Source organism: Eucyclogobius newberryi, unplaced genomic scaffold (assembly GCF_026437365.1).
Source record: "Eucyclogobius newberryi isolate DKJ021-1_F unplaced genomic scaffold, fEucNew1.0.hap1 SCAF_14, whole genome shotgun sequence".
NCBI classification, from domain to species: Eukaryota; Metazoa; Chordata; class Actinopteri; order Gobiiformes; family Gobiidae; genus Eucyclogobius; species Eucyclogobius newberryi.
In genome coordinates this window covers 22133624-22146292 of record NW_027315768.1, presented here as the reverse complement: position 1 = coordinate 22146292, position 12669 = coordinate 22133624, and the positions used below count along the sequence as shown (strand labels likewise).

The window sequence follows — 12669 nt, the reverse complement described above, 5'->3', positions numbered from 1 at the left end:
GCGTTTTTAAGTAGACCAAAGTGCCTTGAGATGTCCAGGTGTGCTGAGAGGAAGAGGGCTCTCGGAACACACTTTTACACGCACACGTCTGTTCAGGGGCGAGGGCCGTGTGCTCCCGGGACTCTGTTTGACATACGCAGTTATAATCTAGGTCCTGGGCAGCGACGCGTGTGATCTAACCCACATCTTCAGGCGCATACGGCCACTCGGCATCATGATGAAACCAAGTAGCCTAATCTACTAGTACCGTAATCTCATGCCTGCTACAAATCTACTCAACGTGTAAGGCCAAAGCTCGCATCCAGGGGTCAGACTTAGGAGGATATGGCTGGACATTAGGTTAATGAATGAAATAAGTCGTGCTACTAGTTTGGCCACGCCCTAAAGCTACGGATACAAACACTAATATCCACACACCAGTGCTACCAGTCCCCCACTGTTAGCCTCCAGGCAAAATGGATTGACAGACTGTGACCAACAGAATTTACACTATTTTACAGTTCAGTTCAAATGGCTTTAGGGTTAGGGTTAAAGTATTATTAAGATTGTTGTTGTATTAAGATAAGTTTTGTTGTATTAAGATAAGTTTGTCTGAGGGGGGAAATGGACTAGTAGTACATTAAAATACACCTTTATTTTCCATACTTATTGTTAACAAAAGTGCACATTTGCAGCTTGAAAGCCATTTGCCTGGTGTTTGTGTTGTGTTACTATTTGAGAAGAAATACTATGAAATACACATGTTTGAATCCTTTTAAAATACAGGTTTAGATCTCCTTTGAACTGTTTGAATTCGCCAAGATGACACTGTCTCTCAGATCGCTTCACTAGGCCCAATGACCAAAGCCAAATATTGGAAATAGGTCATGCTGACGATACAAGAATGTTTATTGGTTAAAGCTCAGTTCTGAAAGTGGGCTGGACATGGGACAAAAAGCAAAGAGAGAAATGGAGGCATTAGGACAAAAGATAGCCAAAAGCCATATTGTAGGACAGTTATTGTGCTTCAATGGAACACTAAAAAGAAGAAAAGAAAATACAATGCAGTTATGTTGTATACCAATTTAAATTATTTTGGTTCATCATTGAAAGTGTTTCTTTTCAAATCGATTATTACATTAACAAACCATTGCCTTTTTCCCCTTTCTCTCTTTTTTTGTTGTAGAGCGTATTTTTGAGGATCACGAGAACCTGGTGGAGAACTTGCTCAACTGGACCAGAGACAGCCAGAACCGTCTCATGTTTACTGAACGCATCGAGAAGTACGCCGTGTTCAAAAATCCCCAGGTAAGCAGCTAATTGGAAGTATACGTTATTCCACTTATTTATGAATGATAAGATATTCCTTTATTGTCCCACATGGGGAAATTTCATTGGTGCAACGCAGGAAGATACAGAGGTAGATCCACAAGAACAGATCACTTATAGGAAGTCTGGAAAACACTTTCAGTAGAAGATCTCCTATAAATAAATAAAAACTACCATAGACAAATAAATAAATACCATTGCATGTGATCCCGACAGTAATTGCACATGAATATGTGTCACGACAGCACATGAATTGCACATGAATTTCACAGTAATTGCACATATGACAGAATTGCACATCAGTATTAGGTTAGGTCAGTATTGCGCCGGGATAACGTGACGATCTCCGGGTAAGACGACTGTTCTCCTCAGTTTCATGAGTTCCTCCTTTGTGTAAACGCGGTACGGCGCCGGGCAGGGGGCGGGGCCGGAGCCGGGGGGGGCGGGGCCGGAGCCGGGGGGGCGGGGCCGGAGCCGGGGGGGGCGGGGCCGGAGCCGGGGGGGGCGGGGCCGGAGCCGGGGGGGGCGGGGCCGGAGCCGGGGGACTCAGAGCCAAGACACATCGCAACGACACGACGAAAACACTAAATCCAGCCGAATAGAGTCAAAACAAGTTAATTTAAAGCGATTCCAGTGCGTGTCCCGATCGTTCGTGAAGTTCCTCTTTCATATAAACGTGTATATAAACGTGTACCGACGACACGCCGTACTTTAGCGCGGCCGGAGGGCGCGGGGGGGGGGGGGGGGGGGGGCTGGTGGGCTCGCTCGGAGCTAGCTCACGTCACAACAACACAACGAACGCAACGAAAAACGCTCAAATCCAGCCGAAAAAAAGTCAAAAACAGTTGAATTAAAAAACTATTCCAGCGCGTGTCCCTATCGTACAGTAAAATAGAAAAAATATACTAACTATATTTACAAAATATAGGAGATAAAGCACAATAAGTGTGAGAAAAAAGAGAGAGCGTTTACACCGGGCTGCCAGCTGTACCAGCGCCTTATGACGTAATGAATGTATGTTTTAATACTGTGTCTTTTCACGCTGAAGAACTATTTGCTGGGGCGTAAGGAGACGTGTGAGATGACTGAAAGAAACAAAGAGGCTCTGTTGGAGGTAATTTATTTCCTGGTGTTATCTTCACAATTAAACTTCAAATGATTATGATGTAACAGTAATTACCATAAGTATTTTCCTATGCACATGATTAGTGTTTTATGTTGTGTTTTTTTCTGTGCACATAAGGAGTGTTTTGGGGGCACTTCCGTCTCTGTTCCTGAGATGGAGGGAGTGCTTTGGCTGAAAGAAGATGGGAAGAAATCTTGGAAGAAGCGATATTTTCTGCTTAGGGCATCTGGTATTTACTACGTCCCCAAAGGGAAGGCCAAGGTCAGTGTGAAGATGAATGAAACGAAACTCATAATGTCATCATCTGGACCATAACTGACTGAATTGAACTGTCTCCAGGCCTCCAGAGACTTGGTGTGTTTTCTCCAGTTGGATCATGTCAACGTCTACTTAGGCCAGGACTACAAGAGCAAATACAAGGCTCCAACAGACTACTGCATGGTCCTCAAGGTACTGCACATTTCACCTTTGTGGATGTGTTGCCCTCTAGTGGAGAAATAGAAGTAAAATGCAATCATTATTTGGTATTGGACACTAGACTCCCTCTTAATGGATTCAGTTCATCAATTTGGTTTTGTAAATGATTTATAAGACTAAATTAAATCCATACCTAATATTTATCTTACAAAAAACTACACATTTGTATTTCTTTACATTCAAAAAAAAAAAACAAGGAGAACATATCTATTCTTATACTCTCAGGTTCTACAACTTAGTCGTGTAGTAAGAATATTAATCTTAGTAATCCTAACATTCTGTCCATGTGTAGCACCCTCAGATCCAAAAGAAGTCTCAGTACATCAAGTATCTTTGCTGTGATGATGTTCGAACCCTCCAGCAGTGGATCAACAGTATCCGTATTGCCAAGGTAAAAGTCCTCTTTGTGTGGTTTTGATTGCAAACACTATACATGCTGCTTTCGTTTTTTTTTATCATTGTAATGTTTCTTAATTTTCTCAATTTCAGTATGGTAAACAGCTGTATATTAACTATCAAGAAGCCATGAGAAGATCTGAGGCTGCTTATGACTGGTCTTCCCTCTCATCCTCTTCTATCAAGTCAGGATCAAGCTCATCAAGCCTTCCAGGTCTGTCCTCTCAGTAGTGTTTTAAACTCTTCACATCAGTTATTACTATTGAGGAATCGCTTACTTACCGCTGTGTTGTGGTCTCTGTGATGTAGAATCCCAATCGAATCACTCAAGCCAATCAGACAGCGGCGTGTCAGAGCTGGCCTCATCGAGCCACACTCGCTCCCAAAGTGTGGTCAGCTCCATCTTCTCTGACGCCTGGAGGAGAGGGACTCAAGGAGAGGTACGGGCTCCTAAATCTGACCTGTCGCTAACAAACCAGCATTGTATAGCATTTGCCATGATCCCCTGTGCCTTTTTGCTCTCCTGCCAGAGGTCTAAAATGAAGGGACGTTTGGCCGTTCCTCTTTGTGCAGGAGGAGGAGGGAGTGGAGGTTAGACAGGAAGTGATGTAACAGACATGTCAAAAGTCCAGCTGCAGCCTAACTGTAGAGAAGAATATGACACTAATGTACACTTTCCTGGTGAATGGAGATGATATTGCTTTTCCATTGTAAGGAATTAAACGTAAATGCCATTTACAGCTGCTTTCATAGCGAAAAATGTATACAAATAAAAAACGCCTCTCCACAGACCTGAATTGTAACTTGGCCTAGTGGCTAAAAATGGCAAATAAGTTTAATGCAACGCAATAACATCTCTATGGAGACAAGCAGGTGGTGTATCCTCTACTAGAGAAGTTACATATTGAACCTTTTTAAATGTAAAAAAAAAAAGGGGGAAAAAAGCAATTGGTATTTTTGAGAGTGAAGTAAAACATAAGCACTCACATTTATGACACATTATAGTTATAGGCTGCGGTGGGTCCAATGTTTGTGTGACTATTTCACTATAAATAACCCATTATTAAACATTATTATGGCTGCAGCTGTAACTACTGATTTGATTTAACCACATTGTGTGCCGGCCTTGGAATGTTCTAACCAAAACAATGAAAAGGTTGTGAAAATATTTGAAGCAGACTAACAAAACATTGTATAACTGATTTATATAGCTTGAACTGTCACTCTGGTCCAGCACCATGAAAACAAATACAGTAAGTTGTGAGTATATCAAAAGAGAGAGAGGAAGGGTTTTGCACTTTGAAGAATGAGACTTGGGTGTCTTCGTTGCACTGGTTTGGTTCCCTGCATCTTGTCTTGAATCGATTTGATCATTCTTCAAGTATTTGTCAGTTATTGTTCACACCCCATGTTGTGTTTGTCTTTGCAGATGATGAGGATCGACCCTATCAGTAGGCCCATCCCGGTGCAGATCCCGACGCTCTCCACGCAGCCGCTGTCCCTGTCCCAGCCGACCACCCCTCGCACCAGCTACACAGAGGAACTGAACTCCGACGAGTCCACCCCGTCGCCTCCATCGCCCCCACCCGCTCCGCCCCCGCCTCCCGTAGAGACCGTGGCCCACCAGCCGACCACCACCTCCTCCTCCTACGTCAAGTACAGCACACTGGCTCGCCTCCAAAGTCAGAACCAAGCGAGGCCCGGAGTAGTTCTTAACACTATGCCGGCGCCATCGAGCAAATCCAACTACAACACTCTTCCAGCGGGATACAACGCCGCCGCCGCCGGCCCTCCTCAGCCTCCGTCACCTCCGCCTCCCCCGCCGCTTGACACCCCCGCGCCCGGATCAGCCATGGCCGTGTTGAAGTATGGTCCGCCGAGCCCCTCTGCTGCTGCTGCTGCTCTTCCTCCTCCACCGTCTATAGAGGAGATCCCCCAGGAACCCTCCTATCTCCCCCCTCCGCCCCCAGAGAGCCTTGAAGAAAACGGCCTGCCCCCGCCACCTCCACCCGAATCTTATCAAATGTCTTGCGCCCATCTCTCCAACTCCGGTTTGCAGGAATTCTTGTCACAAAAGTTCCCTAACATGAGTTATGACTTTTGCCAAAATGAGGAAAACACTGCACCCCCAGCGCTCGAGCTGTCGCCACCTGCCACACTTCCAAATCTAAGACCCGTGTCGCCCAATGCACCGCCTCCGGCACCACCTAAAACGTTCACGAGCCCCTTCCCGCCCCAATCCGCTCGCAAACTTTCAGGGCCCGCCTCTCTTCCGATGGCTCTCTCGCCAGTGTCCCCCACGCAGCCATCCAACACGCATGGGTCGTTCAAAAAGCAGCAGAGCTTTTCAACGGGACACTCCCCGAATCAACCGCCGCCCACTCTGCCCAAACAGCACAGCCTATCATCCAAAAATCTCACCGCCCTGTCCCCTTCTCCGTCATCTGTGTCAGTGTCCATCGCGGCCGCTACCTCCTCTTTGGTCAAACAGATTGTCAATCAGTTCCCAGGAAACTCCCCGCCTTCCTCTCTGCCAATGTCCAACTCCACTGAGGGGTGCAAGTCCAGCGCTCCCCAGTCTCCTCCAGCGGTCAAAGCTAAACCAAAATGGCAGCCCGGGGGAGTGGTGCAATCGCCGGAGTTCCCCCCACCGCCAAATGATAACGTCCCACCGACTTCTGCGTCAAACAGCTCGTCAAAAACTGGATCTCCGATTAAGAAATCTCCCTCTTCTTCCTCCACTGGTTCAAGCAAACGCGGGCCTCCTCCGACCCCACAGCGAGCCTCGTCAATGTCGATGCGCTCCAATTCAGGTGAGGCGCAGGAAGAAAGGCCCAAGAAAGTGGAAAGCCTTGTGAATAAATTTGGCCAAGGGGCTCAGACCGGGACGTCCTCCAGTTCATCATCAGCAACCGGGTCTCCCTCCAAGGAGTCGGCTGCTCCTTCTGCTCCCCCGAAACCGGGTAAACTCAACCTGGCCAACTTGCCTTTAGCTCTGCAGGGGTTACAGACTGGACAACAGGCAGAGTTCCCCTCCCCTCCTCCTCCGCCTCCCCCCTCTCAGCCGCTGCACATCGACTCCCCCGATTACTTCCCTCCTCCCCCCAGTGACTCTGAGCTCTTCCCTCCGCCACCGCACCCCTCTGAATTTCACCACCCGCCCAAAGTGGCGGTTGTGAATCCTCAGCCTCAGATGCAGCCGAATCCGGCATCGTGGAAACAGAGCTCTCTGAAAAAGGGCGCGGTGCCGCCTCCCACGCTGTCGAAGCGCACCAGTAACACGCCCCTGTACGACATGGCGCCGTCAATGCCCCTCTCTCCGCCGCCTCTGTCCCAAACCCCGCCTCCTTCCTTAACCTCCTACTTGTCCTCTTCCTCCCCGGTGCCTCCCACCTCTCCTAAATCTGTGGGTCCGGCAACGCTCGCACTTAAGACCAACTTCCTGGAAGACCTGAATCGCACCCTGAAGAGGAAGTCCGTATCCCGCCACGTCTCTCTCACCTCCTCACACCTCACCATGGCCACAATGGACGACATGGCACTTCTCCCCCCTCCTCCCCCCGAGCTCATGCAGCAGCAGCAGCAGCAGCAGGGAAGCCGAGGCCACTCCAAAACTCTCTCCCGCCATCACAAGCACTCCCAGTCCGCCAAACACGCCAACATCTCAGGCTATGCAACGCTGCGGAGAGGGCCGCCTCCCGCACCGCCTAAAAGGGACCAAAGCACCAAACTGACCAGTGATTGGTAGAGGTGGACGTGTATAGAGAGAGGATCCTAATCTTACTGTGTGTAATGGCTGTAACAAGGAAGACATGTGTTTTGTTTACTCTATAGATTCTACTATAGGAAGTATTAGCCCCCTAACTTAATTTTTCAATTGGTTTCTTAAAAATACACTACCTCTATGTCAAAACAAATGCCCACAACACAAGTGTCTGATGAGAAAGTTACAAGACTGGGGGTAAATCCGTTGCCGTTACATTTTTGCCATTGTTAAAACACTGCTCCTCCTCTATAGGTCTCTGGTTTTGAGCACAGACACTGGCAAAGCCTAAAGAAGTGACCTATCATGAACAAAATCTCAACATTTCATTCTAAATCATTTACCAGGATACAAGTAGCAAATCCAGTTTCCAAATCTTAATATAAGATTATACTTGTTCCCATTATTCTCATTATGAATATTACCAATACATGTGTTAATCCAATGAGTAAAACTATATATGTGTATATACTATATGTATACAAGCAAGCCAGAAATGTCACCTATTAAGCTTTTTCACAATGTCTGTGCAGCTTTGCAATTCAAAAGTATAAAACAAGACTTGAACGACAACAGCATCAAAGAGACATTTTGCTGCATTTGATCTGGTACTGCATGGAGCTGTGGGGAAGGACGTAGCATTTCAGATGAAGGGATAAAATAAAGAAGGAATCAGCCACGAAGAAGTGATGAAAATAAATGAAACTTGAGGAGCGGGACACTCTGAGAAGGAGCATTGCCATTTTTAAACTTTTTGTGTTTTTATATAAGATTATTTAATACTGGAAAGATATTATTATAATTATTTTAAGTTTATAGAGTCAAAGAAGAATGAGTTTGACTGGATGTGTACCCTGTGTTGAAATGTTGATCTGAGTTACCTAAACTTAATCAGTGCCGTAGTTTGGGTGGTTTTGCCTATCCATTTCCTTCTAATTGATAAAAATCTCCACTATTTATAGTTTGTCGCTACAGTAATAACAGACACTATGCATACGTTTTCCTGATCCTTCTCCTTTTAAATGTATTGAGTACATTTGACAGAACAGTAAGTGGCTTGTGTGAAAGACCTCAGTTTTGTTGGGATTTCTCTATTGGACTGTTATTTATGGATGAATCGCCCTTAACTGTGTAATCTGAGCTCGGCCTTAACATGTCTGCAACGTTTTGGTGCAAGTGTGATTCTGCTACCGGAGACCATCAGGATGTCTGTTAAGTCATTAGTCAGTGCATTAGTTCTTTGTTTGCTAGTTAGTACATCAAACAGCCAGTCATCTGCACTGAACTCTGTTTGACCGATCATCCGTTTTCTACTTAATAAACCATTCACAAGTTTTGTCAGTTTAATGATTCCTTGTGTCTTTATTTATTCTCATGCTCCATATGGATTCATGGTCTTGTTCACCTTTGAGTCGCTATAGGCATGTTCACTCCTCAAGCCCAATTTACTCCAGATGATGTTGGATGTGGGGTTTTTGCCATGATCGCTCCATTATCTTATTTTAAAGCGGTTTAGATATTGCACACGCACATGAAATGGAAACACACATGTTCAAAAGGTTATGTTAATAATTTGCATTAAAGCTTACATACTTGCTTCAGATTCTCTTAGTCAACAATATGAGCTACAAGGTGTTGACAAAAAATAATACAATTTTGATTTGATCACACTCATGTGCATTAATTATGTTTATAATCAGAGGTAACTAAAGACATTCATTGTGATTTGTAAAAATCCACCCGTCTCCTTCAGAGCGTGAAGAAAAGTGGCTGAACAATAGTGTTTGGAGAATAGAGCAGCATTAAACAGAAGCTCAGGACTCTATAAATCACATCTCAATTCTGTAACTTTATTTTACCTCTGGAGACGAGCACAGCTCTAGTGTATTGTATAGTGGTGGGTTTATCCTTGACTAAAAGATAAATGAAAGGGCTGAAATAATGAAGTAATACAATTCCAAACACCAGGCATTTGTGGGAGTCAAGCCAATTTTATTGATGAATTTATTCCCTGCAGTTGAATCCTCTGCAGCGTCAGAGCACGTGGTTTGGGGTTTGGCCTTCTTGCTCAGCACATACAATGCAACATGCACAAATGATTTGTGGCACATGAATCATGCCCAACTAATGCACAAGTATATAGTACAATGTACTGCATCAGTGTAAGAAACAGATTTGATTTACATGTTTGCCATTTTGTCCCTCTCAGTACAGTTGTGAAAAGTGTCTCTAAAAGGCACGTAATGGGGAAAGCTCCAGTTTCCGTGGTGGGTTGGCTTCAGTTTCTTGCATCCTCCTGGTTCAAAGACGAGCAGAATGATCACAGAAAAAGGAAATGAATATATTTTATTGGAAATGTGGCTGATTGTTGCAGAATTTACCAAAACATTGATCCACTGTGAGTTGCTGTAAATGTAAAGTGAGTTTCTGTCTGTCCTTAGCACCATCACATTCTCAGCCCGCAGCCGCCTCATCTGCTTTTCTCCATCAGCCATAAAAATCTGGAGAAAACAACAGAGGTTCAGCACTAATTTAAAATGTTCCATTTCAGACCACTAGAGAGAGCTGTAACATAAAAAGGATCACCCAGTCTGACGTTACACTAATTATCCAACACTGCCAAGATGGTTTACTTTCTAAACTAAATGAAAACAACCTAACACTTTTTATAATTGTTGGAATGACTCACATTGTAGACTCTGTTGTTCTCTCTGAGGGGCTGAATACTTGAGCAGTTGCACTGGGCTGCAGCTCCTGGATCCCCTGGATCCCCCGGACGCCCTGGCAGCACATGCACTTCACACAAAACAAACATTTGATCTTATATTATATCATTAAATGGTCAGGTGAGCATACAATCTGGGCATTGTGTTTATTGACATTCTAATAATTATAAAATCAAATCAAAAGTTTTACTACACTACAATATACACAATATGTATATTTTATACTACTAGTTGCTGTCAACAAATTACAATTACAAACCTTGTCCTGGATTTCCAGAGACTCCAGGTTGACCATGAAGTCCTGCTGGACCAGCATGTCCTGTCTTTCCTAAATGTCCATCAGACCCTTTAGGCCCCTGCAAAAGTTTCATTTGGTTTCCAAATGTATTTGTAAAACTAATGAATGCAAATTTCTCATTAATCAGCCTACCACTGCTCCTCTGTTACCAGACTCTCCTCTGGGTCCCTGCTCTCCTCTGTAGCCTGGATCTCCTTTCAGACCTGGGTCTCCCTGCAACATTTATAGTAGTCCTGTAAAGAAGTAGTGTGTATGTGACTGTATTTATGCAAGTTTGGTTCTACCTTTTCTCCAGACTTTCCAGTGATTCCTCTGACGCCCTAACAAACACATCAAAGCTTCTTAACTCAAATTAAATCACATTAAAATGTAACAATACCTTTTCTCCAGAACGACCTGTGTGGCCTTTGGCTCCCATTTCACCCTGAAAATATAATGAAGACACAATGTAAGTCCTACTGCTGTAATATCAAGATTCCATCACAGTATATTTGAAATATAAAATAGATTACCTTGAATCCCTTAGGTCCCTTACTGCCCTGCCAAATGGAAATATTTCAAAAACACAAAGATGTTGTAAAGACCAAAATCAACATGCATTAGCTGATACCTTTATCATACCGGGGGTTCCTATGTCCCCATAGAGGCCTCTCCATCCTCGCTCCCCTTTGTCTCCCTGTACAAAGAAAACATTAGACAATTTCATCAAAATACATGAAGTATTCAGATGGAAATCTGGTATAACCTGAATGCCCATCTTTCCCATTGGTCCTTGTGGTCCTGTCTCTCCTTGTGGACCCGGAACACCTGGATCTCCCTGACAACAACGCCAAATGATTTGATTAGAACATCTAAGTAAATAGTGAATTAAATCATGCCTTCAAATATTGTACATGTAACTCACTGCACCTTGGGCCCTCGGAGTCCCCTGCAGCCCTAAAAACATCATGGAATAATGTTTAAGACTTTGAGCTTAACTCTGAACTCTTAAAGTGAATACTAGTGACTACGCTTGTACCTTTTCACCTTTCCGCCCAGTGATGTGTTCAGTTATGTCAACCTGGAAAAAGCATATTCAATAAAGATCACGTACATTATGGAATATTAAACTAGAATAATATATAATTACCAGTAGCTCTTGTTTTCGCTTGATGGAGGGGAACATGGGAGGAGGAGCAGGAGGTGAGATGAAGAGCTTGCATTTCTGTGGAGACCATCTACTCAATGGAAATCCTATGGACAAACACAAACTGCTGCGAAACACGATGTCAACAAATCTCCTTTATATTTATGGCTGCGCTTCAGTTTCACTCACTGTGTGTGACAGAGGCAGCGGTCAGATGAGGACAGCACAGCGCCACTGTCCAGCTCACCAGCAGATAAACCAACATCTTTACTTCTCCTGCAAACACAAGAGTAAGAATCTGACACGTCTGCTAGTACATCAAAATAAAACAATTGGATAAATGTATAGTTATTATTGATTTGATTGATACATATTTTCTAAAATTCCTCTCTATAACTTTTTACATACATTACAGCCAACTGGAAAGGTGCATTTACCGCCACCTACTGTAGTTGTACGTCTTCAAAGGACGTGCTTTACTGCTATACTGGAAAGAAAAAGGCATACATTACTTGACTGTTAGAGAGAAATCTGTGCTTAAAACTAAAAATCTACTTTTACGAGATTTGATTGGGAGAGTTGTGTTGTAGGTCATGCTACATGTAAGCCAGATTTGATCTCCATTGTCCTCACATTCATACACTGCTCCAGCATCAAATACACTGGAGGAAATGCAGCTGAATTAACAAAGAACACATCAATTGAGCTGGAATCAAACCACCAAGCTTGGGTTATTGGGCAAAGTCCACACACACAGTACAGTATTTACACTAGTGCATGCTCAGCAACTTGCACACAAACATCTGAAAAAAAATGATATGCCATATTTCTCAATCCAATCTTATGATGTGTACAATTTGAAATAAAGTACATTTGTGCCGCCTTACCTCAGATGTCCCTCCGCTGTGCCTTCTGCTCAGACCTGTCCCGCAGTGGTGGTCCTGGTGCAGCTGCTGGTCCCTGGTCATTCTCCAGCGGCGCAGTCCAGTCCAATCTGCTGGGCTTGCACACTCTGCTAACGCTAACTTATCCCTCTGGACTGTGGAGAAGCAGTGCAGTGGCTGGCAGCTCTGCAGAAATAATCAGATAATTACCTTCACACTGAGCCAAACAGAAGCACCAGGCTGGATAGAGAGGAGACAGTGGAATAAGTCAAGTGATACACTCTCACTGTACTTACATTAAAGTACAGGCAAGAGGCCAACACCCACACTGCTGTCCAAATGGGCTTTAAAATAAAATGGGTTTGTGGCATCAATACCAAGAACTGATTTTTGACCAAAGAGGAAGTGAGTTGTTTAGTTTAAGACCTGCATCTGACGGTCTTAACGAAAGGTGATCAATACAAGCATAACCATCAATCCTTCAACGATCTCTCAGTAAACAGCAATGAAGACCTGGATGGGACATCACAGAGGGACTGGGACGCAGAGACAACCAGAGTGCCTC

General features: G+C 44.2%; 2 protein-coding genes across 3 annotated transcripts in view; one reads left to right on the top strand and one right to left on the bottom strand.

The window, feature by feature from the left end:
* raph1a (Ras association (RalGDS/AF-6) and pleckstrin homology domains 1a) overlaps window positions 1-8417 on the top strand; it is a 55432-nt gene extending 47015 nt beyond the window's left edge. For both annotated transcript variants that reach the window (XM_072445008.1, XM_072445007.1), the window contains 8 exons: window positions 1166-1287; window positions 2357-2422; window positions 2552-2695; window positions 2774-2884; window positions 3204-3302; window positions 3401-3521; window positions 3617-3747; window positions 4737-8417. In XM_072445008.1, coding sequence (XP_072301109.1) covers window positions 1166-1287; window positions 2357-2422; window positions 2552-2695; window positions 2774-2884; window positions 3204-3302; window positions 3401-3521; window positions 3617-3747; window positions 4737-7055 — 3113 coding nt within the window. In that variant the 3' untranslated portion in view covers window positions 7056-8417. The remainder of the gene's footprint in view (window positions 1-1165; window positions 1288-2356; window positions 2423-2551; window positions 2696-2773; window positions 2885-3203; window positions 3303-3400; window positions 3522-3616; window positions 3748-4736) is intronic.
* A 676-nt stretch (window positions 8418-9093) lies between these two features.
* Window positions 9094-12350, bottom strand: LOC140359194 (uncharacterized). The gene is made up of 15 exons (XM_072444061.1): window positions 12108-12350; window positions 11410-11496; window positions 11224-11327; window positions 11113-11154; window positions 11004-11030; window positions 10840-10911; window positions 10705-10770; window positions 10607-10633; window positions 10474-10518; window positions 10379-10414; window positions 10227-10307; window positions 10056-10152; window positions 9760-9866; window positions 9452-9571; window positions 9094-9366 (listed from the first exon to the last, which is right to left on the bottom strand). Exons 2-15 carry the CDS (start codon window positions 11483-11485, stop codon window positions 9349-9351), a joined length of 918 nt encoding a protein of 305 aa, XP_072300162.1. The 5' UTR covers window positions 11486-11496; window positions 12108-12350; the 3' UTR covers window positions 9094-9348.
* Window positions 12351-12669: the final 319 nt, after the last annotated feature.

Excerpts from the sequence above, each read along its gene's own strand:
- LOC140359194 (XM_072444061.1), bottom strand. The coding sequence starts at position 11,485 with ATGTTGGTTTATCTGCTGGTGAGCTGGACAGTGGCGCTGTGCTGTCCT. Across the intron at positions 10,771-10,839 it reads TGGGAAAGATGGGCATTCAG|GGAGACAAAGGGGAGCGAGG; the intron begins GTTATACCAGAT and ends TTCTTTGTACAG. Across the intron at positions 10,153-10,226 it reads CTGGTAACAGAGGAGCAGTG|GGGCCTAAAGGGTCTGATGG; the intron begins GTAGGCTGATTA and ends AAACTTTTGCAG.